This window comes from Salmo trutta, chromosome 20, assembly GCF_901001165.1.
Source record: "Salmo trutta chromosome 20, fSalTru1.1, whole genome shotgun sequence".
NCBI classification, from domain to species: Eukaryota; Metazoa; Chordata; class Actinopteri; order Salmoniformes; family Salmonidae; genus Salmo; species Salmo trutta.
Window position 1 is genome coordinate 9157535 of NC_042976.1, and position 27930 is coordinate 9185464.

Consider the following 27930-nt stretch of genomic DNA (forward strand, 5'->3'; position numbering starts at 1 on the left):
CATCCCAAAAATCGGTCTTCTCATGAAAACGTCTGTAGTGTCCGAATGGTTTGACCTACTAACTAATAGAACCAAATAGAAAGATATAAAGATGAGACTCTCACGAACACGGTGATGTTCTCCTCTATGACCCACACGGAACTCGTCTGAAGTTGGTACCGCCGATGTGCCAACTTCTGTCTGTAGCATTCAAACCATTTTGGTCACAAACTAATATGACCCCACTATGGACACAAGTGCCATGGGACTCGTCTGAAGGCCACCAGGTAATGGTTTAAAAAATTTATGGAAGTATGGAGGTAGTTTTGTGCCAACAAACAAAAAAAGGGGGTAAATATGTGTCCAAAAAACTAAAATATATCCTGACCTTTCTTATATCTCCTAGATTTATGACAGACTCTTCAAAACCTTATTCCTTATCATTTATTTTTTGACTGTCTTTTTTGCAATTGATGATGATGTTATTTAATGAGTTTCCATGGGCTGTAGTAGTAAAGATCAAATTCAATATTTTATCATATATTTATCATATATTTTTACAAATATTTTTCGGGGGATACCTGCAAGGATCCTAAAAATTTAAATCCAATAGATAAATGATCCATGGTATGACATCTTAAAACATGTTTACATTTTACATTTAAGTAATTTAGCAGATTCTCTTATGCAGAGCAACTTACAGTAAGTGCATTAACCTTAAGATACGGAGGACAGGGCTTGTCTGTCCTCCGTAAATAGAAAACAAATTGTGCAGGCTACTTTTATGTCCGTTTTAGATTATGGTAATATTATCTATATGCATGCATCGACAAACACATTAAAACCACTGGATGCTATTTACCATTGTGCACTCAGGTTTATCACGGGTGATATTTACAAAACTCATCACTGTATCCTTTATCAACATGTGGGTTGGGCCTCTATCTGTGAGGCGAGAGCAACATGCTCTCTTGTTTATTTATAAAGCGCTTCTTTTAAAACTACCTCCATGTATATCATCATTGATTTCCACTAGATATACTAATTTTAAAACCAGATCACAGATGTGGATTACATTAGACACTCCTGCGGTCTCCACAGAGTTGGGTAGGACTGCCTTTAGTTCCTTTGCACCTTATTTATGGAACAAACTGCAGATCCAACTTAAGTTAGACACTCTGGTGTCCCTTGCCCATTTCAAAAATGTTATGGAGGATGAATATGATGTTGTCTGTGATTGTTTCTGTTGAATTGTGTCTTTGTTTTGTATGTTTGAAATGTTCTTGTCTGTATGCCTAAAACTGTACATGTCAACATGTTTACACAGGGCACAGCCGTAAAAGAGATCCAGGTCTCAGTCTGTTTTCCCTGTTAAAATAAAGATGAAAAAAAATAAAAAAAGATAGCTAGGTGACACAACCACATATCACAGTCAAATAAACAGCATATGAACATTCCATTCCAGCTAAACAATTGATATGTAGCGTTTAACATTTATTTGTAATTTTTTTATACACATCTAAAATCAATGAATAAAACATCTGAGAACAGTAATATTTTACACACACATGTATAAGCAATAATTTCTGCTGAAAAAACACAAATGTGAAAAATTGGTGGGTATAACATTTTGGAAATCAACTCTTCAAATATAGCCTCCTAATAGCAAAGGCAATGTTTTGTATCTACAGTGGGCTCCAAAATTACTGGCAACCCTGACTGGCAATGCACAAACAATACTTAAAATAATATAAACAATATAATTATAGAGATAAACTCAAAATACCAACATGTGAGAAATACTGTATTTTATTAATGTTTCAATGGAACCCACCAAGATAATACAATTATTTAATACAAAATACATTTCACCAAAATCAAGGTTTCATAATTATTGGCACTCCTCATTTGGTAGTTAGTGCAACCACCTCTGGCAAGGATAACAGCATGGAGTCTCTTCCTGTAATGTTTGACAAGGTTAAGGAACACATTTGGAGGGATTTTGGACCATTCCTCTATGCAGATCCTTTCAAGATCCTTCACATTCTTGGGTTTGCGCTTATCAACTGCCCTCTTCTACTCAGCCCACAGGTTTTTGATTGGATTGAGGTCCGGCGACTGAGATGGCCATGGCAGAACATTGATTTTGTTGTCACAGAACCATTTCTGTGTGGATCTTGAGGTATGTTTTGGGTCAATGTCTTGTTGGAAAGTCTACATACGGCCAAGTCCCAGCCTTCTGGCAGAGGCAACCAGATTGTCAGCCAAAATTGCCTGGTACTTGGTGGAATTCATTATGTCATCAATCTTAACCAGTGCCTCTGGACCTCTGAAATTAAAACAGCCCCAAAACATCACTGACCCGCCACCATATTTCACCGTGAGTATGAGGTACCTGTCCTTGTATGCATCTCTGTTTCGACGCCAAACATGCCGATGCTGTATCTGACCAAAACGTTCAATTTTGGTCTCATCTGACCAGAGCACCTTCTTCCAGTCAAAATTTAAATGACGTTTGGCAAACTCCAAGCGCTTGCGTCTGTGTCTTGGGGTCATTAAGGGTTTTCTTCTGGCAACCCTTCCAAAGAGCCTGTGGTTGTGGAGGTGGTGTCTGATGGTGATTTCTTTAAACCTGTTGACCCCAAGATGCCACCAAGGCCTGCAATTCTTTCACAGTGATTCTTGGGGATTTTGTTGCTTCTCTCATCATCCTCTTTCCTATCTTGAGGGGAAAAATGCATTTGCGTCCTCAACCTGTGAGGTTTTCAACTGTTCCATATCTTCTGAATGTTTTAATAATTGCCCTGACAGTGCTCAGTGGTATATTCAATCGTTTGTGGATATTCTTGTAGACTTTACCAGATTTATGAAGGTCTACGACCATCTGTCTCTTTTGAACTGCCAGTTCTTTTCTTTTCTTCATGGTGTTGGATGACAGTGGGATATTGCATGCCTGTTACCTCATGTTTATACCCTAGTGAAACAGGAAGTGATGTAATGGCTCAATATCGTTCCTTAACACTTAGATAAACTTAAATAAGTAGGATTTAATTCCTGGTTTAATGTTGGTAGATGTTATTTACAATAGTATTTAACGGTGCCATTAATTGTGAAACTTTGATTTGGAGGACAATTATTTTTAATTAAATCAATAAATGATTTTGTTGGGTTCCATTGAAACATTAATAAAGTACAGTATTTTTCACATGTTGTTATTTTGAGTTTATCTCTATAATTATATTGTTTATATTTTTTTAAGTATTGTTTGTGCATTGCCAGTCAGGGGTGCCAGTAATTTTGGAGCCCACTGTATATGTTTGGTGATATGCCAAATATATTAAAGAGGAAAACTGGTAGGGGGAAGAATACTGAATTAATATTATTGTTATTAAGATGCATCTTTGGTAAATTGTTGTCTATTCAGTCACTGATCAGAGTCTCATCAGGAAAAGAGACCTTTAGCCAGTCTCATCAGGAAAAGAGACCTTTAGCCAGTCTCATCAGGAAAAGAGACCTTTAGCTATAGAAGCAGATCATCTTTAACTGATAGGACATTATTCACTTAAGTACAGAAAGGTCATTTTCATCCAGTCTCCAGACTTTCTATTCTCCAACCCCAAAATACCTAGAGTCCATAGCCTAAAGTCCATTGTAAACAGCAGGGGACGCCACTGCTCAGATAAAGTACTCCTTCTTGCTCTCATCCATGGCATCCTGCAGAGCCGGGTCACCCCGGAGTGCCGCATCCGCTGTTTCGGCAAACTCAGTGCCCTTGGCCTCGTTGGTGTGGTAGGTGCCCTTGTGCCGGTACATATAGCGGATTACTACCACCGCCAGGCACACCAACACCAGGACCACAGCAGCAATGACAGCTGCAAATAGAGATGAGAATGTTTTATAGCAAGGACTTTTGCCTCACAATGACAATGGCAAAATACAATGGGGATTTTTTTTCACAATAGCCCACAATTCTGCACAGGTAGGACTTCGACCTTGAAGTGCCATTGATCTTTGAAATGGCAAGGTCATTGGAATGTATGTGGATCAGAAGAAGACTGCTCCCTGATTAGACGGTAAACACCAACCCAAAAGGGATATACACCTCTAAAATACACATCAAGCTCCAACCTGCCAACAAAGTGCAGTGCAAAACAAAAGTTTGTTATGTAGTGTTCAGAGATTATAGGCCTAACCAGAGTGTACAGGCTTAACCAGGGTGTACAGGCTTAACCAGAGTGTACAGGCTTAACCAGGGTGTACAGGCTTAACCAGAGTGTACAGGCTTAACCAGGGTGTACAGGCTTAACCAGAGTGTACAGGCTTAACCAGAGTGTTCAGGCTTAACCAGGGTGTACAGGCCTAACCAGGGTGTACAGGCTTAACCAGGGTGTACAGGCTTAACCAGGGTGCACAGGCCTAACCAGGGTGTACAGGCTTAACCAGGGTGTACAGGCTTAACCAGGGTGTACAGGCTTAACCAGGGTGTACAGGCTTAACCAGGGTGTACAGGCTTAACCAGAGTGTACAGGCTTAACCAGAGTGTACAGGCTTAACCAGGGTGTACAGGCTTAACCAGGGTGTACAGGCTTAACCAGGGTGTACAGACTTAACCAGGGTGTACAGGCTTAACCAGAGTGTACAGGCTTAACCAGGGTGTACAGGCTTAACCAGGGTGTACAGGCTTAACCAGGGAGTACAGGCTTAACCAGAGTGTACAGGCTTAACCAGGGTGTACAGGCTTAACCAGCTGTTTCTCTGTTATTTTCAAATAAGAATTGTTCAATCAAAGTTCAACGTGATGTTTGCCAACAGTGAATGGTAGCAGTACTGTGATAGGAGAGGCAGTTTGTCCTACAGTGAACCGTTAAGTTTGAAAGAGCTGCCTGAGGCAGAAAACCACAACTTGCGAAGATGTTTTGTGACTTAATTGTCTATTTTGTGGAATGCCAGTTTCTTGGTAATAAAAAGGCAGTTTCAGGCTAGATTCTAATTTGAACACATTACTGGCAGAAGAAGAACAGTGTCTTTTTAAATGCATATTTCGTGGTCTGTTACAGCTGTTGGCAGACAACGGCAATATTTTGTGCCATAAAAATAACAGTAGCATTACATTTTAAATTTGGCCCGTTGGTTGACTGACTTCAAAAAATGGCTTTATATAGCTCTGTTCCGAAACATTTAGCAGACTCTGCTTGCTCTCTGAAAGAAAGAGAAAGAGATGTCTTTGTGTTGCATGCATCACCATCATTACATTTTGGAGGATGTCTGCCTCCAGCATCAAATCTCTCAGCAACATCAATGTGAATGAGGGAGGAAAGGCATGGAAGGCCTTTGAATGTTCTGAGCATGAGAGGAACTCTATTATAACTCACCTCCTAGTATGGCATCCAAGTATCCATCGTCCACGTCGTAATCTAAGAAGGCAAAAATAAAGGGATTTCAGATCATGTGCTAATATACTGTAGGTTACATACATAACTTACATACAGTACAGTGTGTATTTATTATTACCTTCAATTTATGCCATGTATCTTGAACCACATTCATATTTATTTTCCACAGACTTTTTTTAACATGTGAATCTTTCAGGAGGCTTTTTATAGACAGCTGTTTCCCTGGTGTGTGTGCAGAGAGGTTTTTCTGTATCTGTCACCGGGGGACAGACAAAACTCTCATTGGAGAAAGTGATTAAAGGTAATCATGAATTATAGCACATGCAACATCTGCCCACCTTGCCTTGACTTTCTCTGAAGGACAGTGAAAGAGTCAGTCAGCCAGAGACGAAACTATGTCATCTATAAAAACACAACGTGAGATCCAAAATGGAGATCGATCCTCACAAGTTTGAGAAAGCGCTATAGCTAAAGAAATATATTTTTTCTTCATTACATCCCCGAAGTGTGCAATTAAAAGGCAGCCTCATTAATGCCTAATCACCCAAAACATCTAGGTGTTCGCCCACTCATTAGATCCTCATCACGATGCAATGTTTACAATGTGGACATATTCTCAGCAAATAAAGGGGCATTACAGAACCTGTTCATTGGGACGAAGGGAGAGAAATTAAACAACAGATCCCAGTGTGTACTGTAGTTACAGCCTAAGTGAAGCAGCTATGGTGGGAAAGGGACAACTCTTAACATCACCATGGGTGTGGCTCTTTCACTAACTAAATCACAATATTTTTCTTCAATTCAGTAAAAAACGAAGAGCTTTAGGACTATGGACTTTGACAAATGCTTGCCTGTTCCAGGTGGCCTCGATATGCATGTATGAATCCCAGAACCGTCATTAACTCTTGATTGGCCATTTTAGATGTAGACTCACAGACCTTCTCTGCTCCCTGGAATGCATAACATTACTCAGAATGCGAAAACTCAAAACACATAATCGAAAAATGAACCCACCATCAGTGGTTATGAAGGCTGCTACAACTGTACACTCAGACCTGTGAATGTACTGGAATAGCAGGCAGGACTTGGTTGTGGAATGCAGAGCAAGAGTAAGAAGACAATATTACTTTCACTCCAGAAACGTATAATCATAATAGTCTCCTCACTGTCTTACTTTGTAGTAATAGTTGCTGAAACAATATTTTTACATAATTACACAACAGGTATAACTGATATACTTACAAAATGTACGTAGGCAATGTTGCTCAATATTTAGTTACAAAACTGTACTCTTTCAACTGACCCAGAAAGACTGTAACAACTGTAATCGCTGCCAAAGGTGATTCTAACATGTATTGACTCAAGAGTGTGAATACTTACAGTACCAGTCAAAAGTTTGGACACACCTATTCATTCAAGGGTTTTTCTTTATTTCTACTATTTTCTACATTGTAGAATAATAGTGAAGACATCAAAACTATGAAATAACACATATGGAATCATGTAGTAACCAAAAAAGTGTTGAACAAATCAAAATATATTTGAGATTCTTCAAAGTAGCCACCCTTTGCCTTGATGACAGCTTTGCACACTCTTGGCATTCTCTCAACCAGAATCATTATGTAGTCACCTGGAATGCATTTCAATAAACAGGTGTGCCTTGTTAAAAGTACATTTGTGGAATTTCTTTCTTTCTTAATTTTTTTGAGCCAATCACTTGTGCTGTGGCTAGGTAAGGGTGCTATACAGAATGTAGCCCTATTTGGAACAAAGACCAAGTCCATATTATGGCAAGAACAGCTCAAATAAGCAATGAGAAACGACAGTCCATCATTACTTTAAGACATGAAGGTCAGTCAATCCAGAAAATTTCAAGACCTTTGAAAGTTTCTTCAAGTGCAGATGCAAAAACCATCAAGTGCTATGATGAAACTGGATCTCATGAGGACCCCCACAGGAAAGGAAGACCCAGAGTTATCTCTGCTGCAGAGGATAAGTTCATTAGAGTTAACTGCACCTCAGATTGCAGCCCAAATAAATGCTTCACATTGTTCAAGTAAGAGACACATGACAACATCAACTGTTCAGAGGAGATTGCGTGAATCAAGCCTTCATGGTCGAATTGCTGCAAAGAAACCACTACTAAAGGACACCAATTAGAAGAAGAGACTTGCCTGGGCCAAGAAACACGAGCAATAGACATTAGACCGGTGGAAATCTGTCCTTTGGTCTGATGAGTCCAAATATGAGATTTTTGGTTCCAACCACCGTGTCTTTATCAAAGTTGCCCATCCCTGGTTTAAAGTAACTATCCAGTGTTTCCAGATTTTTATGAAATATTACTTATAATTAATTACAATATGAGTGAAAGAGTTTTCCTTGCAAATGTGTATTTACTAAGTATGTTAAAAAGCTGCTTTTCTTTGTTGGAATGGTGTAGGCGTACACAAACAACAGAATGGTGTGGGTGTATACCGGTAATACATTTTTTTAAATATTCATGCGAGTAGGCTGCTAATTGGCCAGGTCATCCTCCTTTATTGATGAAATAGCAAGCATTTTTTAAATGGTCTGTTTAAGATACAAGTTTGAGGTGGGGTTTTTGAAGTGGTTTTTTTTTCAAATTTGTGCTTTGGCCACACACACATAGGATGAGGCAACAACATCTTTAGGGTATGAATTAACAGAATATGAACTTTTAAAAGTGAGATTTTCACTGGACAGTTACTTAAAGTTGCCACTAAGATGCTTGGTGAAATTCAGATGCAGGCAAGCAGCCTATCCTATTTTAAAAGCAAAAATATATCCATCTATAATTCAGGGTAGGGGAACGGGTTAACGGGTTAACGGGTTAACTCTCCATAGCCGATGTGAGTAAGACCTTTAAACAGGTTAACATTCGAAAGGCCGTGGGGCCAGACGGAATACCAGGACGAATGCTCAGAGCATGCGCTGACCAGCTGGCAAGTGTCATTTTCAAACTCTCCCTGACCCAGTCTGTAATACCTACGTGTTTCAAGCAGACCACCATAGTCCCCGTACCTAAAAACGCCAAGGTAACCTGTCTAAGTGATTATCGCACCGTAGCACTCACATCTACAGCCATGAAATGCTTTGAAAGGCTGGTCATGGCTCACATCAACACCATCATCCCAGACCCCCTGACCTACTACAACTCGCATACCGCCTCCTCAGATGACGCAATCTCTATTGTATTCCACACTGCCCTCACCCACCTGGACAAAATTAATACATATGTAAGAATGTTGTTCATTGATTACAGCTCAGGATTCAACACCATAATCCCCTCCAAACTCATCACCAAGCTCAGGACCCTGGGACTAAACACCTCCCTCTGCAACTGGATCCTGGAATTCCTGACGGGCCGCCCTCCAGGCAGTGAGGGTAGGTAACAACACATCCGCCATGCTGCCCATCAACATTGGGGCCCCTCAGGGGTGCGTGCTTAGTCCGCTCCTGTACTCCCTGTTCACCCATGACTGCGTGGCCACAAATGACCACGACACCATCATGTGCTGACGAAACGACGGTGCTGACGTGCTGACGAAACGACGGTGGTAGGACTGATCACTAGGGATTAACACCGGGATTGTCCTGGGACCACTATTCACATTTCCTGAAAATATTAAATGACAAGACCCAGGAAATGATATAGCCCGAGCCCAGGCCTAGTCCGACATCGCAGAAATGAAATGAGCCTGAAAACGAAAAAAAGCCACATTTCTAGAAAACAGTAGCCTATAGGTATTTAAACTGGTGCCACCTTGGCTGGCAGCGGAGTGAGGAGATGAGGAAAAAGCTCAGAGAGAGGAAAACTCACTTTAGTTATGACTAAATTATTAAGATATTGAATAACGGGGGGTGGGAGGGGCTTTACTTGGCTCATCACGCTCTAGTGACTCCTTGTGGCGGGCCGAGCTCCTGCAGGCTGACTTCGGTAGTCAGTTTCCTCCGACACGTTGGTGTAGCTGGCTTCCGGGTTAAGCGGGGGAGTGTTAAGGAGCGCGGTTTAGCGGGTCATGTTTCGGAGGGCGCATGATTCAACCTTCGCCGAGCCCGAGCCCGTTGGGGAGTTGCAGCAATGAGACAAGATCGTAATCGAAATTGGGGTAAAATATAAAGATAAAATAAAATATTGGAATAAAGTAGGCTAATGCAATTGAAGTCATATATAACATTTTTGCTTATACTGAAACTTACTGTAATATAAAACCACTATACTAATTTAAAGTTGTGTGTGGTCACCTAGATGATCATTTCAGCACCATTTTGATTGAGACAGCGCCATCGCACTGCTTTGAGACAACTGTGTCAGATTTTTGTTTTCACTGAAACTCCGTTTTGTTATTTGGTAACAGTTAGGCTGAGGAAATGTTAGATAAATGGAGGTGAGTGCTAATGATCATCTTTATTCTAGTTTGCTTATATATTAGCTGATCAGAACATTTTGCTAGCATGTTATACAAGTGGATTTTTCTCTTCAGCCTGTCCTACTCCCTACCAAAAGCTTGTGTCTGATAATCAATCAATGTGATTTTGTTTCACTTAATCTCTTTGTATATTTGGTTAATTAACCTTTGGCTGGACAAGTGGAAGTGGTAGCTAATTTATCTATCACTGATCAGAAACATTTAGCATACAATAATGTAGACTAAATTAAGTGTATTTTGTATCTATTGAGTCACGTGGTAGCCTTACTGTATATAGCCTTATATTTTATTTTATTTATTTTTTATTTCACCTTTATTTAACCAGGTAGGCAAGTTGAGAAAAAGTTCTCATTTACAATTGCGACCTGGCCAAGATAAAGCAAAGCAGTCCGACACATACAACAACACAGAGCGTAGACTATTTACCTATTGTCCCAATCCCACTAAAACTCCAAATCCTAACTCCTGTGTTGCATGAAAATTCCTAACTTTATTCCGTAATCCATACATTGCATACTATGCATGTCAAAATACCACTGTAACATGTTCCCCGGCTCGTATTGCTGCCCATAATATGAGAGCTTCGGTAGAGATTGTGTGATCAAAAAACAGTATGAGACTAGATGTGCATATTTTTTAAACAGAGTTGATCCCTGATACTTTAATATTTTAACTATTTCCACTTTTCATCTTCCCGTTATCTGTATAATCATCAACGTGATTTTGCCAAGTGAGAGATATTCTGTCATTCGTTGGAGGTTATCTAGCAAGCATAGCAACTTTTGTCATTTGACTTTTGTTTGACTGCCATTAGAAAGTTTGAATGAATCGGCAACGCTATCGCCTACTCAGGGTGCGCTCTGTTCGTCCTGTGTGTCGAGATAGCCTAGGCCTACAGCTGAAATGTGCTGAATTAATTGAGTAACATGATAATGCTCGGAATGAATGGCCTGTTTCGCAATTCACAACATTGTCATTGGCGATCAAATGTACTCTTAAAACTAAATATTACTTTCACTTGCTGTGAAATCTTTACATAGTGGCGCAGCAGGCAATGTGGTGCAGCGACAATCTTATTTGGGGAGAAGCCTGGCATAGTGCCCATATCTTGGTTGTAAACGCTTTAAATTACTCTGTGCACACACACTGGTCTCTATCCACATGCCTACACATACATAACATGCACACACATGCATAATGACGCCACACACACACTTTCACACTCACCACATGCGCTGATGCTGCTGCTCCACATTTCAGTTTCTTTGTGTTCAGTTGTACAGTGTATTCGGAAATGATTCAGACCTCTTGACTTTTTCCACATTTTGTTACGTTACAGTCTTATTCTAAAATGGATTAAATAACTGTTTTTCCTCATCAATCTACACACAATACCCCATAATGATTTACTCCCTGTATATAGCCGTGTTATTACCTGGTACTTCCTATATATAGCCATGTTATTACCTTGTACTTCCTGTATATAGCAATGTTATTACCTGGTACTTCCTGTATATAGCAATGTTATTACCTGTTACTTCCTGTATATAGCAATGTTATTACCTGGTACTTCCTGTATATAGCAATGTTATTACCTGGTACTTCCAGTATATAGTCATGTTATTACCTGTTACTCCCTATATGTAGCCTTGTTATTACCTGTTACTTCCTGTATATAGCAATGTTATTACCTTTTACTTCCTGTATATAGCAATGTTATTACCTGGTACTTCCTGCATATAGACATTTTATTACCTGGTACTTCCTGTATATAACCATGTTATTACCTGATACTTCCTGTATATAGCCATGTTATTACCTGGTACTTCCTGTATATAGCCATGTTATTACCTGTTACGCCCTGCATATAGACATTTTATTACCTGGTACTTCCTGTATATAACCATGTTATTACCTGATACTTCCTGTATATAGCCATGTTATTACCTGGTACTTCCTGTATATAGCCATGTTATTACCTGTTACGCCCTGCATATAGACATTTTATTACCTGATACTTCCTGTATATAGCCATGTTATTACCTGATACTTCCTGTATATAGCCATGTTATTACCTGATACTTCCTGTATATAGCCATGTTATTACCTGTTACTCCCTGCATATAGACATTTTATTACCTGGTACTTCCTGTATATAACCATGTTATTACCTGATACTTCCTGTATATAGCCATGTTATTACCTGTTACGCCCTGCATATAGACATTTTATTACCTGGTACTTCCTGTATATAACCATGTTGCTTTTGACTCATAATTGTTATTTGTTATTCACTGTGTATTTCATTCCTTATGTCACTATTTCTTCTTTAACTCTGCGTTGTTGGAACTGGACCCATGAGCATGTCACTGTTAGTCTACACCTGCTGTTTACCAAGCATGTGACAAATTACATTTGACTTTATTTTATTTGTAGATCTGGGAGCCGAGGAGAGAGTTCAAATCCCTGATAAATTTGCCAAATTTGCCCGGAGTTGTCTCCTCATTAGCCTCAGATCCTAGATCTGCTCGCCGCTGCAACATGGAGAGTGGCACCGCCCGATGGGGACAGCTGAGCCACACCCAAGGGCAGATTTCTCTTCCCATCACCGGTACCCAAAGGTGCTGACAGGCAGGCCAAGGCGTGTTGGAGGGTGTTGGATGGTGGTGGTGGGTATCGGGTGCCACAGAGCATGAGAGCACCATCATTCATCCCCTCCTCCTTCTTTCATTTCTTTCACACATTTCGCCAACACATCCGCAGAAGACCTTGCCCCGGGAGCGAGATACACTGCTTTCATCACATTCCCAGAAGTGGCGTTAATCTTGCCGAAAGCCGACTGTGAAGCAGGGCTGGTAAGTGTCTCCCTGTAGGAAGGAAGGGGGAACTGGAAGCCAAATTAATTCCACCCTGCAGGTCTATGGCTGACACCGGGCTGATATGGTATTCCCAGGAAATAAATAAAGCCTGGCTGCAATCTAGCTCCAGTGGCTCTTCGTCCCTAAATGGTGGTCCAATTTCAAGTTTCAAGTTTTCAAGTTTTATTCGTCACATGCGCAAGTACAGTGAAATGCTTAACTTGCAAGCCCTTCCCAATAGTGCAGTATAAAAACAACAAGAGAAATAAGGAATAAAAAAGGAGAATGTAAGCTGTATACAGGGTCAGACCCAGTACCAATTTAGTGGCCATTGTAAGGAAAAGTAAATCATATTAATTTAAATGTTAGATACTGTGAGAAGCAAGATGGAAGCCTATCACACTGCATGAACCAATCTTAATGAAAATTGTATCACGTAGTGCAGTTGTTTCTCTAATGTAGTTTCTAGCATGGGAGTATGGCAGTGGGACAGTCCATTTCCTGGTTCCCTCTCTGGGCCAGCTGGCACAGGGCATGTCATTAATAGACTTGTGATAAGTCTTGAGAGGTAACCATGACTCTTGGTTTTCTGGCAGCAGTCACTTGAGGCCATCCGTGCTGTGGCAACACAATAATGTTTCGAAATCAAATCAACAGTCGTCACGTTGTTGGTAATTTGTACTCGTTGGGTGAGTTGAGATGTTCATTTTGTTAGTTTATTGGCCCCAATAAAGTGGCAGAAGGAGTTTGGGAATAATCTTCAGCTCAATCTGAGAAGTAGGGCCTATCAAACAACATGAGTTTGGGAGACTAACATCAAAAGCGTTAAACATGCAGGCAATAGATATGAATTCTGCTAAAACTACAAGGAGAATGGAAATAAAAAAAAACACCAACTCTTGAAAACTTATTTCGAATTTCAAGGATGGACAGACAGCGTTCAAAGACAGCATTCATATTTTCACAGTGTCTCGGTGGATTAAAAATAAATAATTGAAAGGGTGTTTCTTTCTACTGTATTTCCCACCTGCTGTTGTCTGGTGGATATGACGGAGTCCTGATTTCCTTCAGCAAACAGCTCAGCCGTGGCCCGCTGCCTGTGCCTAACTTAGGGCTAAACACCACTCTCTCTCGCCACATCTCTCTCGGCTCTTCCTCTTTGGGTGACGTTCCACAGAGATGGATGCTAATCTTGTATTATTCAACACGCGGAGGGCAGCTGTCTAAAAATAAAAATACTAAGTGTCCTTTAAAATGAAATGCACACTTTTGGAGGTGTGGAGCAGGTGGAGAGGCTGTACCTTCGTTAAACATAATCGTATTGCAGTTGCTCTGGTGCTAAGAGTTATTTATTTATGTATTTATTTATTATACTGTGTACTTCATTTTCAGAATATATAAATATTGCATGTCGAGAAAGCCTACTGCATGTTCAATATACAACATTTGTGCTTGTGGATGAGCTAAGCACCAACCATTATTAACACTTCTATTCTTAGTTATATGTTACATAAGTAACCATGAGCAATAATAACCACTCACACCAAATACTCCTCTGGTATTGAGACTGCAGGTCTTAGTACATAAATGTTTTTTTACTTCCTCCCAGCGTCAGGGTCGTAGAAAGCATTAAGATTTTGCTCCCTAGGAAAATGTTCAATGTTTACATTTGCTGGCCAAAGGAACTTCATCCTCGCAGATGAGTTTTAATATGCGAAGTTCGCATCGTCTCTCCCCCTCAGACTCCTTTCCTGGGCTCCAAAACATATTTGACTTTTGAAAAACTTTAATCTATAATTAATTGTACATGTGATCTGAACCCTGCCTCTCTTGCACACTGCAGGTACTAAAAAAATCACTTTGGACTTGCTCATTCATTTTCCTCGTCACATCACGACACATTTCTTATTTATCCCCTGCAGTAAGAACACGGTCAGAGTAAGACTGGTATGGTACTGTACAACTAAAATAATATCGTAATGGACTATTTAATGAATAGGTAATAAATTGCTGACTGAAAAATGTAATTTAATCACCAGAGTCAGCAGTTCAAAGCTCTTTTTGAGGAACTGAAAGGCTGAGCTTACTGCTTCCATTCCATTAAGTCCAACAGTGGAACTTCTGGATAGACTACACAAAGGGCAGAATGGACAGGTATGTATGAGTGTGTACAATGGACTGCAATCCAGTCTTACTCCATTTTCTTGGTTACATGAACTTTGTTGTCAGAGAAAACAATCGTGCCCCATTAATCAAAATGGCTGCTTTGTTTGAGCTGACCAAAGCATCCTTTTCTCTGCCACGTTCCAGACACATTTTTCCCCATCAAATATTCTATTCATGCACTGACCTCCAAGTCACCTTGTGATAAGGATACGGAGGAAATGAAGGGTAGGGGTGGGAGGGAGGCATCTTATCAGCTCTAAAACCATGCACACATGCAATTTTAAAGGGGATTCATATGAGAGGTTTGATTTTCCTCTGTGAGTTCATTAGCTAAATACAGATCCCTAATGGGAACTGCCATTTCACGTTTTCTTTGTACCGTAAATGAACAATGTGAATGCTAGTTACTCTACTTTAGGACCCTGACAGCACTGACAGTGGACGGTATCTTCACTGATGAACTGTACATGTTCAGTATTACCAGAAAGCATTGTGTTGAGAGATCTCATGCAAAACGCAGTTGAAGCTGCATGGCAGGCATTTAGGTTAGATATGGTCTTGCGTTGCTATACCTCCAAAATCACCTCCCAAGCCTGGTTCGCGACAAGATTAAGCTAGATATTGGTGTTCTAGTGCGTTTTGTATCAGCGATGCAGGTTGATCATATTTTACATTTGTATTTGTATTTTTTATTTAACTAGGCAAGTCAGTTAAGAACAAATTCTTATTTACAATGACGGCCTACCCTGGCCAAACCCAGACAACGCTGAGCCAATTGTGTGCCGCCCTATGGGACTCCCAATCACGACCAGATGTGATATAGCCTGGATTTGAACGAGGGACTGTAGTGACACCTCTTGCACTGAGTTGCAGTGTCTTAGACGGCTGCGCCACTCGGGTCTTGGTAATAGAGTTTAATGACCGCCTGAGGGACGAAGCAGCAGAACGACTTCACATTTGAATAAAGTTATCTCTCTGAAAACGGCCTGCCAGGCATAACTAATCAACACATTCTAATGAGTTTCTTTCTTCTGCTGCTTTAGACTGGGTTGATTGGGAGGAGCAATAGTGCAGTCTCTTTTCAATGGCAGTAGATTCTTTGATGAAACGCAAGCAATGCCAGTGTAAAGGACGTCACGCTGCTTGCTTAGCGAGTACCACTTCCTCCTGATTCGGCTCACACCGAAGCTTGAACCCAGGAAGCTTGAACCCTCCGGAAGCATCTTAACACCAGCTGATGTCACGGGAAAATAAAGCTATTCGCTGGCGCAAGTGGGGACACTTCAGACTGAGAAGTACCTTTCACTCATCCCCATGTGTTACACCAGTGCAATCGAGCAATATGGGAACATCATTAATGAACTTGCAATGAGGTCTTTACAAACTACCGCAAAGCAATTATCAGAATAGTTCTGTCTACATCGGCAGAGAGAGAGAGAGGGAGGTAGTTTAAAGAAAACAGCTTCAAGGTTTCATTCAATCATGAAATCTTGCTGGGTATCCCAATCAACACAGTGTACAAAACAACTCATCTTCTTTTACTCAATCCATTTTGCAGATACATTAGGGCATTTTATATATGTAGGATCATAACAGCCAGCTGTTATCAGTGAATTAGGGTCCACTGAACAAACACAATTATCAGTAACCTTAGTCTACAAACAGTAGATAATGCACTGTCTGTGTTCAAGGTAAATTGGGATGTCGTCTGAGGTCTTGTAATTGTACCAAGGTTACTAAGTGAAGCTAATTTGTGGAGTGAAATGATGTATACAGAGTAAGGCCAGGCCTCATTATAGCCTTGAGGGGAGTGGCGTAAAAACCCAATTTATCATCCAGTTAGTGGGTGAAGTGTTGAGTTGGAGTTTATTGCTTGTCAGACACCTTTTTGTGTTAAACTGCACAGACTTCACAAACCTGTATTTTCAGTGTTGAAAACTTTTTATTATAATCAGGCCTCCGATCAACCTGGGGTGAAAAGCATATTTCTTCTGGCTGTAGGCGTGATTGTAAGAGAGATCCTATCAGAAAATGTGTCCTTGAGGGAGCACTTCTTGGGACCTGAGGTTGGGACCTGACCATGTTATGTGTTGTGTTGTAACAAGTTAACTATGCTCAATGTTGGTTTCTGGAAATCTACCCATGTGCCATGATCATCCTAAATGCCCCTTTTCCTTCCACGGCTATTTCCCTACTCATTGCTACCCTGACAACCCTTATCCGTTTTCAGACAGAGGATCAAATGCTGATCAGAACCAGAATTCTCAATGAAAACATTTAAATCACAGCTCTGAAAGGAAGCAAGTGAGCGAGTGGGCCAACAGCTGACAATGTGAGGGATAGAAAGCTGACAGTATGAGGGATAGAAAGCTGACAGTGTGAGGGATAGAAAGCTGACAGTATGAGGGATAGAAAGCTGACAGTGTGAGGGATAGAAAGCTGACAGTGTGAGGGATAGAAAGCTGACAGTGTGAGGGATAGAAAGCTGACAGTGTGAGGGAAAGAAGTCTGACAGTGTGAGGGATGGAAAGCTGACAGTGTGAGGGATAGAAAGCTGACAGTGTGAGGGATAGAAAGCTGACAGTGTGAGGGATAGAAAGCTGACAGTATGAGGGATAGAAAGCTGACAGTGTGAGGGATAGAAAGCTGACAGTGTGAGGGATAGAAAGCTGACAGTGTGAGGGAAAGAAGTCTGACAGTGTGAGGGATGGAAAGCTGACAGTGTGAGGGATAGAAAGCTGACAGTGTGAGGGATAGAAAGCTGACAGTGTGAGGGATAGAAAGCTGACAGTGTGAGGGATAGAAAGCTGACAGTGTGAGGGATAGAAAGCTGACAGTGTGAGGGATAGAAAGCTGACAGTGTGAGGGAAAGAAGTCTGACAGTGTGAGGGATGGAAAGCTGACAGTGTGAGGGATAGAAAGCTGACAGTGTGAGGGATAGAAAGCTGACAGTGTGAGGGATGGAAAGCGGACAGTGTGAGGGATAGAAAGCTGACAGTATGAGGGATAGAAAGCTGACAGTGTGAGGGATAGAAAGCTGACAGTGTGAGGGATGGAAAGCTGACAGTGTGAGGGATGGAACGCTGGCAGTGTGAGGGAAAGAAGGCTGACAGTGTGAGGGATAGAAAGCTGACAGTGTGAGGGATAGAAAGCTGACAGTGTGAGGGATAGAAAGCTGACAGTGTGAGGGATAGAAAGCTGACAGTGTGAGGGAAAGAAGTCTGACAGTGTGAGGGAAAGAAAGCTGACAGTGTGAGGGAAAGAAGTCTGACAGTGTGAGGGAAAGAAAGCTGACAGTGTGAGGGAAAGAAGTCTGACAGTGTGAGGGATGGAAAGCTGACAGTGTGAGGGATAGAAAGCTGACAGTGTGAGGGATAGAAAGCTAACAGTGTGAGGGAAAGAAGTCTGACAGTGTGAGGGATGGAAAGCGGACAGTGTGAGGGATAGAAAGCTGACAGTGTGAGGGATGGAAAGCTGACAGTGTGAGGGATAGAACGCTGGCAGTGTGAGGGAAAGAAGGCTGACAGTGTGAGGGATGGAAAGCTGACAGTGTGAGGGATAGAAAGCTGACAGTGTGAGGGAAAGAAAGCTGACAGTGTGAGGGAAAGAAAGCTGACAGTGTGAGGGAAAGAAGTCTGACAGTGTGAGGGAAAGAAGTCTGACAGTGTGAGGGAAAGAAAGCTGACAGTGTGAGGGAAAGAAAGCTGACAGTGTGAGGGAAAGAAGTCTGACAGTGTGAGGGATGGAAAGCTGACAGTGTGAGGGATAGAAAGCTGACAGTGTGAGGGATAGAAAGCTGACAGTGTGAGGGGAAGAAGTCTGACAGTGTGAGGGATGGAAAGCGGACAGTGTGAGGGATAGAAAGCTGAGAGTGTGAGGGATAGAAAGCTGACAGTGTGAGGGAAAGAAAGCTGACAGTGTGAGGGATATAAAGCTGACAGTGTGAGGGAAAGAAAGCTGTCAGTGTGAGGGAAAGAAAGCTGACAGTGTGAGGGATAGAAAGCTGACAGTGTGAGGGATAGAAAGCTGACAGTGTGAGGGAAAGAAAGCTGACAGTGTGAGGGAAAGAAAGCTGACAGTGTGAGGGATAGAAAGCTGACAGTGTGAGGGATGGAAAGCTGACAGTGTGAGGAATAGAAAGCTGACAGTGTGAGGGATAGAAAGCTGACAGTGTGAGGGATAGAAAGCTGACAGTGTGAGGGAAAGAAAGCTGACAGTGTGAGGGATGGAAAGCTGACAGTGTGAGGGATAGAAAGCTGACAGTGTGAGGGATGGAAAGCTGACAGTGTGAGGGATAGAAAGCTGACAGTGTGAGGGATAGAAAGCTGACAGTGTGAGGGGAAGAAGTCTGACAGTGTGAGGGATGGAAAGCGGACAGTGTGAGGGATAGAAAGCTGACAGTGTGAGGGATAGAAAGCTGACAGTGTGAGGGAAAGAAAGCTGACAGTGTGAGGGATAGAAAGCTGACAGTGTGAGGGAAAGAAAGCTGTCAGTGTGAGGGAAAGAAAGCTGACAGTGTGAGGGATAGAAAGCTGACAGTGTGAGGGATAGAAAGCTGACAGTGTGAGGGAAAGAAAGCTGACAGTGTGAGGGAAAGAAAGCTGACAGTGTGAGGGAAAGAAAGCTGACAGTGTGAGGGATAGAAAGCTGACAGTGTGAGGGATGGAAAGCTGACAGTGTGAGGGATAGAAAGCTGACAGTGTGAGGGATAGAAAGCTGACAGTGTGAGGGATAGAAAGCTGACAGTGTGAGGGAAAGAAAGCTGACAGTGTGAGGGATGGAAAGCTGACAGTGTGAGGGATAGAAAGCTGACAGTGTGAGGGATAGAAAGCTGACAGTGTGAGGGATAGAAGGCTGACAGTGTGAGGGATGGAAAGCTGACAGTGTGATGGATAGAAAGCTGACAGTGTGAGGGATAGAAGGCTGACAGTGTGAGGGATAGAAGGCTGACAGTGTGAGGGATGTAAAGCTGACAGTGTGAGGGATAGAAAGTGGAAGAAATGGAGAGAAATATAGGAAGAGGAGGACAAAGAGATGAGCTTGTAAGTATATACAAAGACAGGGAGAGTGACAGGTAGAGGAAATAGAGGGGTGGGGTTTCCGTGCTGAGGCTAAAGGGAATTGGCAGAACCGCTTGTTTGTCATCCAGTGGGCTGTACTGGGCCCCTCCACTCCCCTCCACCCACTCCCCAGAACCATTACACTGAACCGTTACACTGTGTCTCAAATATTTGGCATTACTCTCCCTTTTCACTTATCTTGCTTCTCCCCCACATCCTCTCTGTGCTTTCCTCTGTCTGTATCCAGCTGTGTTCAGGCTTTCCTCTCACTATCTCTCTCCCACTCTCTTAGACTCCCTGGGCTCCATCTGCTAGTTTTGTTGCAAGATCAAAGTTCTCCTCCTACAATGATCGATGACAATGTTATCATCGGACTGCCATGGAATACTCTAAAAGTAATTAACCCGGTGAGGAAGCCTCTAGATTGGCATCTGATCATTTACGATGCCACCATGACGACGGCTCTCAATAAAACATTGGATCCAACATCCCAGCTCTGACTAAGATAAAACAAATTATTTTTCTTCCCCTAGTGATGATGGGTTAGGATGCGGCCCAGATCCCCTCTCCGAGACCACCAGGAGCCATACAACCTATCCAATAACTTTACATTTTAGGTCAAAACCTCCTGGGAAGCACAGTGGTAACTTCATATAGTTGTGAGAAGGATAATAACAAAATGGATCATTTCATGATAATTCTATCCTGTATATTCCAAACATTGTAATATATATAAAAGTGTAATATATTCTCCTTGTTGTCAGAAAACGACTTGTCAAAATTCATGGGTGTGTAAAAAAAAAAAAAATAACAGTAATAATAGTCAGTGGCCTGAGTGACCAGCTAAGAATGATATATAACACTGTGGACACACATATTTCCTGAGTCAATGGGTGAAGCTGGGCTGTCCCTTTGCCCATGCTGTTTGATGACAATGTCCAATATCACACTTCAAAACAAAGACCGAAAATGATAACAAATACAACTGGAATTTATAAGTCGTTGGGAAAAAAAGAAATAAGAGTAGCGTGTTTACCAAGCACAAGGCCAGTTTAAAATAGTGTTTACCAAGCACAAGGTCAGTTTAAAATAGTGTTTACCAAGCGCAAGGCCAGTTTAAAATAGTGTTTACCAAGAACAAGGTCAGTTTAAAATAGTGTTTACCAAGAACAAGGCCAGTTTAAAATAGTGTTTACCAAGAACAAGGTCAGTTTAAAATAGTGTTTACCAAGAACAAGGTCAGTTTAAAATAGTGTTTACCAAGAACAAGGCCAGTTTAAAATAGTGTTTACCAAGAACAAGGTCAGTTTAAAATAGTGTTTACCAAGAACAAGGCCAGTTTAAAATAGTGTTTACCAAGAACAAGGTCAGTTTAAAATAGTGTTTACCAAGCATAAGGTCAGTTTAAAATAGTGTTTACCAAGCACAAGGCCAGTTTAAAATAGTGTTTACCAAGCACAAGGTCAGTTTAAAATAGTGTTATCCAAGCACAAGGCCAGTTTAAAATAGTGTTGACCAAGCACAAGGCCAGTTTAAAATAGTGTTTACCAAGCATAAGGTCAGTTTAAAATAGTGTTTTCCAAGAACAAGGTCAGTTTAAAATAGTGTTTACCAAGCACAAGGCCAGTTTAAAATAGTGTTATCCAAGCACAAGGCCAGTTTAAAATAGTGTTGACCAAGCACAAGGCCAGTTTAAAATAGTGTTTTCCAAGAACAAGGTCAGTTTAAAATAGTGTTATCCAAGAACAAGGTCTGTTTAAAATAGTGTTATCCAAGCACAAGGCCAGTTTAAAATAGTGTTGACCAAGCACAAGGCCAGTTTAAAATAGTGTTTTCCAAGAACAAGGTCAGTTTAAAATAGTGTTATCCAAGAACAAGGTCAGTTTAAAATAGTGTTGACCAAGCACAAGGCCAGTTTAAAATAGTGTTATCCAAGAACAAGGTCAGTTTAAAAAAGTGTTTACCAAGAACAAGGCCAGTTTAAAAAAGTGTTTACCAAGCACAAGGTCAGTTTAAAATAGTGTTGACCAAGAATAAGGTCAGTTTAAAATAGTGTTTACATAGTGTTTACCAAGCACAAGGTCAGTTTAAAATAGTGTTGACCAAGAATAAGGTCAGTTTAAAATAGTGTTTACATAGTGTTTACCAAGCACAAGGTCAGTTTAAAATAGTGTTTACCAAGCGCAAGGTCAGTTTAAAATAGTGTTGACCAAGAATAAGGTCAGTTTAAAATAGTGTTTACCAAGCATAAGGTCAGTTTAAAATAGTGTTTACCAAGCACAAGGCCAGTTTAAAATAGCGTTTACCAAGCACAAGGCCAGTTGAAAATAGTGTTTACCAAGCACAAGGCTAGTTGAAAATAGTGTTGACCAAGAATAAGGTCAGTTTAAAATAGTGCTTACCAAGCACAATGTCTGTTTAAAGTGTTTACCAAGCACAAGCCAAAAATAGTGTTTACCAAGCACAAAGCCAGTTAAAATAGTGTTTACCAAGAATAAGTTCAGTTTAAAATTGTGTTTACCAAGCACAATGTCTGTTCAAAGTGTTTACCATTTACAAGGTCAGTTTAAAATACTGTTTACCAAGCACAAGGCCAGTTTAAAAAAGTGTTTAATGTCACGTCCTGACCATAGTAAGATGTTATTTTCTATGGAAGAGTAGGTCAGGGCGTGACAGGGGGTGTTTTGTGTTTTTCTATGTTTTCTATTTCTATGTTCTTAGGTTCTAGTTTTTGTATTTCTATGTTGGTTTGTTTGGGATGATCTCAATTAGAGGCAGCTGGTCCTCATTGTCTCTAATTGGAGATCATACTTAAGTAGGGGTTTTTCTTCCTGGGTTTTGTGGGTGATTATTTTTGAGTAGTGTTTGTTTCTCGTCTGCGTCACGGTTTGTGGTTTTGTCTATTCAGTTATTTGATGTATTGCATAGTTTCACAGAGTAAATAAAATGTGGAACTACACACACGCTGCACCTTGGTCCTCTCCTTTTGACAGCTGTGACATTTAACAAGAACAATGTCAGATTTAAATAGTGTTTACCAATCACAAGGCCAGTTTAAAATAGTGTTTACCAAGCATTAGGTCAGTTTAAAATAGTATTTACAAAGCACAAGGTCAGTTTAAAATAGTGTTTACCAATCACAAGGTCAGATTAAAATAGTGTTCACCATGCACAAGGTCAGTGTAAAATAGTGTTCACCAAGCACAAGGCCAGTTTAAAATAGTGTTTACCAAGCATTAGGTCAGTTTAAAATAGTATTTACAAAGCACAAGGTCAGTTTAAAATAGTGTTTACCAAGCATTAGGTCAGTTTAAAATAGTATTTACAAAGAACAAGGCCAGTTTAAAATATTGTTTACCATAGTGTTAAAATAGTACCAAGCACAATTTTAGTTTACAAGTGCATGAAGGAAAATGTTTTACCTTTTAGAGAGGTAGAAATAGAGGAAATGTATTGTTAATTACTGTGAGAGTTGACATGTGGAAGATTGTGAATGACCCATTGGTCACCAGGTGACATATATAGTTTTTAGCGACTGGGAAAGAATATTATGTTTCAGGGAGATCATATTGGAAAATGAAGCTAGAAGGGAAACGAGGGCTGGAAAGCCCAAGGGCCTACGGCCAAAACAGTTTGATGACCTACGATCTAATGAAGGTTTGGGATGATATTGTGTTGGACACATACAGTAGTAGCAGCATTGTTCTCCTGTTCCCTCATCTTTCCCTTTCTCCTTTACTTTGTTACAACATGGAATGAGGAATAGTAACAGAATAGATTTAGAAAGTCACACAGCTTAGAGAAAAAGGTGGTGCCCTGAATACGTGCCAATCATCAACCTTAAACAAATAGACACCCCAATAAACATGATTTAACCAGGCAGACCAGATTACAATTCCACTATGTTCCGAAATCCTTACTTGACCTAACAGACCAAAGTGAACCAATCCCCCAGCTATGCCAACAGCTTTGCCCAGCCCCCACAATTGTTACTGAAATGTTGGCTATTAATACCCAACTTAACACATGTCCCTCGGCTGAAACACTTATTAGCCTTAAATCAGACACTGTCACCTGGAGACTTTGCCTCAGATATTTTCTAAAGGATTGATATTTGAGAAATAAAATCACTCCAGATCCTTTCAATTACCTCAGTGCTCTCCTGCAGGTTCAATAGCAGAGCCACACTACATCATTATGAAATCACACAGAGGGGAAATAAATGTAGGCAATGGGTTACTGGCAGCAGTAAGGAAGAACTCTCCCCCTGTGAATTATAGGAACGCAAGTAGTTGCCTTGTGTTTAGAGATGGAGTGGCTTATGAACAATAACAAAGATCTGTTTTATTTTGGAGAACAGCCACTGGCTGCACCATGCACTGTACAATCTAAAATAGGCTAATATACACAATAAAGAAAAGTTAGGGTTCATGAACTTTGAACTTTTACATTGTTTGAGACCATGGCAACCCAAAACGTTATGTAAACCTGTCTGTCATTAAATACTCTAACCTGCTGAATTGTTCTAGTCTGGGAACTGTTATTAATGACTGTTGTTAATTCTCAAGATGGGGATATTTGCCAATTTTTTTGCAATATTACTTTAGTGCCTTGCCGCGAACAGGATGCATGTTTTGGAATATTTTGTATTCTGTACAGGCTTCCTACTTTAAACTCTGTCAATTTGGGTTAGTATTGTGGAGTAACTACAATGTTATAGATTCATCCTCAGTTTTCTCCTATCACAGCCATTAAACTCTGTAACTGTTTTAAAGTCACCATTGGCCTCATGGCGAAATCCCTGAGCAGTTTCCTTCCTCTCCGACAACTGAGTTAGGAAGGACGCCTGTGTCTTTGTAGTGACTGGGTGTATTGATACACCATCCGAAGTGTCATTAATAACTTCACCATGCTCAAAGGGATATTCAATGTCTGCTGCCAATGACTGGAACGAATTGCAAAAATCACTGAAGCTGGAGTCTTATATCTCCCTCTCTAACTTTAAGCATCAGCTGTCAGAGTAGCTTACCGATCACTGTACCTGTACACAGCCAATCTGTAAATAGCACACCCGACTACCTCATCCCCATATTGTTACTTATTCTCTTGCTCTTTTGCACCCCATTATCTCTACTTGCACATCATCTTCTGCACATCTATCACTCCAGTGTTAATGCTAAATTGTAATTATTTCGCCTCTATGGCCTATTTATTGCCTTACCTCCCTACTCTTCTACATTTGCACACACTGTACATAGATGTTTCTATTGTGTTATTGACTGTACGTTTGTTTATGTGTAACTCTGTATTGTTGTTTTTGTCGCACTGCTTTGCTTTATCTTGGCCTGTTTGCAGTTGTAAATTAGAACGTGTTCTCAACTGGCCTACCTGGTCAAATAAAGGTGAAATAAAAATAAAATAAAAAATAAAATAATGTGACTTGTTAAGAAAATATTCACTCCTGAACTTATTTAGGCTTGCCATAACAATGTGGTTGAATACTTATTGAATCAAGACATTTCAACTTTTAATTAGTAATGAATTTGTAACGATTTGAAAAAGATAATTCCACTTTGACATTATGGGGTATTGTGTGTTGGCCAGTGACCAAAAATCTAAATGTAATCCATTTGAAATCCATTTTAAATTCAAGCTGTAACACAACAACATGTGGAAAAAGTCAAGGCGTGTGAATACTTTCTGAAGGCGTCCACACCCTTTCCTGTGTCTGTCTCCTCTTTCTTCTTGGTTTGCAGAGAACTCATCCCTCTATTTACTGGCTGCCTTGGGGGGTCATATCTGGCTGGGAATATAAAATGGAGACTATCGCTTCCAACCATATGGCACTGGCAACTGTGGAACACTGCTTTCCCTTTTCCCGTTCCTTGTTCTTCCTTGACTTGTCGTGTAAAGGCAGCAGTTGTACCATTGCGGACCAGGTAAAGGGGGAATGGGAAGGGTCTGCGCCAGTTTTTGAATGGCTATGAAATCTTATGACAGGATCAGATGACTTGCTTCAGGCATGGTTGAAGCTGATTAGGGACAGATGGTGCCTTGTCCCGTGCTCCACGTTGCCTTACCGCCTATGGGGATGTGTAAAGAGGTTTGTTCTCTGCCGGGCTAACTATTATAGACACAAACAGACAGACCAGTGAATCAGGGAGAGAGACTGAGACAGATAAACAGATAAACAGAACTGTCTAGACCGTGGCAGATAGGTTCAGTGCCTGGCAAAGGCTTTTGCTATTTCATAGAAAAGCCTTGAAAGTTTGCTGCCATGGTTTAGACCTATTTAACTGTTTCTCAACTCTGCACCCGTGGGGAATCCTTTTCATTTGATTCATTGAAAAAAATAATATATATATATGTATTTGTAACTAAAATCTGAACCAACTTTTAGATATTACTAATAACATTTAGTTTGTGTTTAGATAGTGATGTGTGTGACACTTCGCACTGGGATTTACACTGCATGGGAGTGCTATAAACATCTCAGAGTTGTCTCTCTTTACCCTGGCTGGAATCAATTAAACACCTCTCCTGTCTCCAGAAACTGGCAGACGGACACTCCAAGGGAATTGGAAACTTAGTGGACAGCTATCCTCCAGGACCATCATCCAGCCTCCCTGCCAGGCCCCTGATTGGCTCTCCCTGGTGTGAAGCTAGCAGCAGCGTGAGGTAGAGAGGGAGAGTGTGAGGTAGTTGGTGCTGCTGGGGGCAGCACATCTGTCGTGTTATCTCAGGAGCATTGAGCTGATGGGATTGGGGGGATGGGGGAGGAGTCTCTGGGGGGGCTAAGATAAACAGACACTACAGAGATGCCTCTCTGGGATTGTTGTTGGGTCTCTCCCGTCTCGCCACACTGGGTTAGAACTCCCCCATCTCTCCTCAATTCCCTTTTGGACAAATACCTCCAACCCCTGCGGTTCCAAAGCCAACATCCTGCTCCAAGAAGATAGGAAGGGTTATTTCCTGTTTACTTTTACTCCAGTTTTCTTCATTTATTATGTTATTGATTTCTCCAACTACCCCATACATCCCAGCCTCAATCTACAGGTAACTGCTAAATAAAGGAAACTCCAAAATACAGTAAAGTGTCTTAATAGGGTGTTGGGCCAGCACAAGCCACCAGAACAGCTTCAATGCACCTTGCCATAGATTCTACAAGTGTCTGGAATTCTATCGGAGGGATGGGAAACCACTGTGTATCCCAAATTTACTCACGTTTCCTTTATTTTGGCAGTTACCTACAGTTGAAGTCAGAAGTTTACATACACCTCAGCCAAATACATTTAAACTCAGTTCTTCACAATTCCTGACATTTAATCCAAGTAAAAATTCCCTGTCTTAGGTCAGTTGGGATCACAACTTTATTTTAAGAATATGAAATGTCAGAATAATAGTAGAGAGAATGATTTATTTCAGCATCACATTCCCAGTGGTCAGAAGTTTACATACACTCAATTAGTATTTGGTAGCATTGCCTTCAAAATTGTTTAACTTGGGTCAAACGTTTCGGGTAACCTTTCACAAGCTTCCCAAAATAAGTTGGGTGAATTTTGGCCCATTCCTCCTGACAGAGCTGGTGTAACTGAGTCAGGTTTGTAGGCCTCCTTGATCGCACGCACTTTTTCAGTTCTGCTCACACATTTTCTATAGGATTGAGGTCAGGGCTTTGTGATAGCCACTCCAATACCTTGACTTTGTTGTCTTTAAGCCATTTTGCCACAACTTTGGAAGAATGATTGGGGTCACTGTCCATTTGTAAGACCCATTTGCAACCAAGCTTTAACTTCCTGACTGATGTCTTGAGATGTTGCTTCAATATATCCACCCCATTTTCCCCTCCTCATGATGCCATCTATTTTGTGAAGTGCACCAGTCCCTCCTGCAGCAAAGCAACCCCACAACATGATGCTGCCACCCCTGTGCTTCACAGTTGGGATGGTGTTCTTCAGCTTGCAAACCTCCCCCCTTTGGTCATTATGGCCAAACAGTTCTATTTTTGTTTCATCAGAACAGA

At 41.0% G+C, this 27930-nt stretch overlaps 1 protein-coding gene across 3 annotated transcripts in view; it reads right to left on the reverse strand.

Annotated features, from left to right (window-relative positions):
- Positions 1-2769: 2769 nt before the first annotated feature.
- LOC115155524 (glycophorin-C) overlaps positions 2770-27930 on the reverse strand; it is a 38264-nt gene continuing 13103 nt past the window's right edge. For all 3 annotated transcript variants that reach the window (XM_029702207.1, XM_029702206.1, XM_029702205.1), the window contains exons 3-4: positions 5352-5393; positions 2770-3851 (exon numbers count right to left, since the gene is read on the reverse strand). In XM_029702207.1, coding sequence (XP_029558067.1) covers positions 3655-3851; positions 5352-5393 — 239 coding nt within the window. In that variant the 3' untranslated portion in view covers positions 2770-3654. The remainder of the gene's footprint in view (positions 3852-5351; positions 5394-27930) is intronic.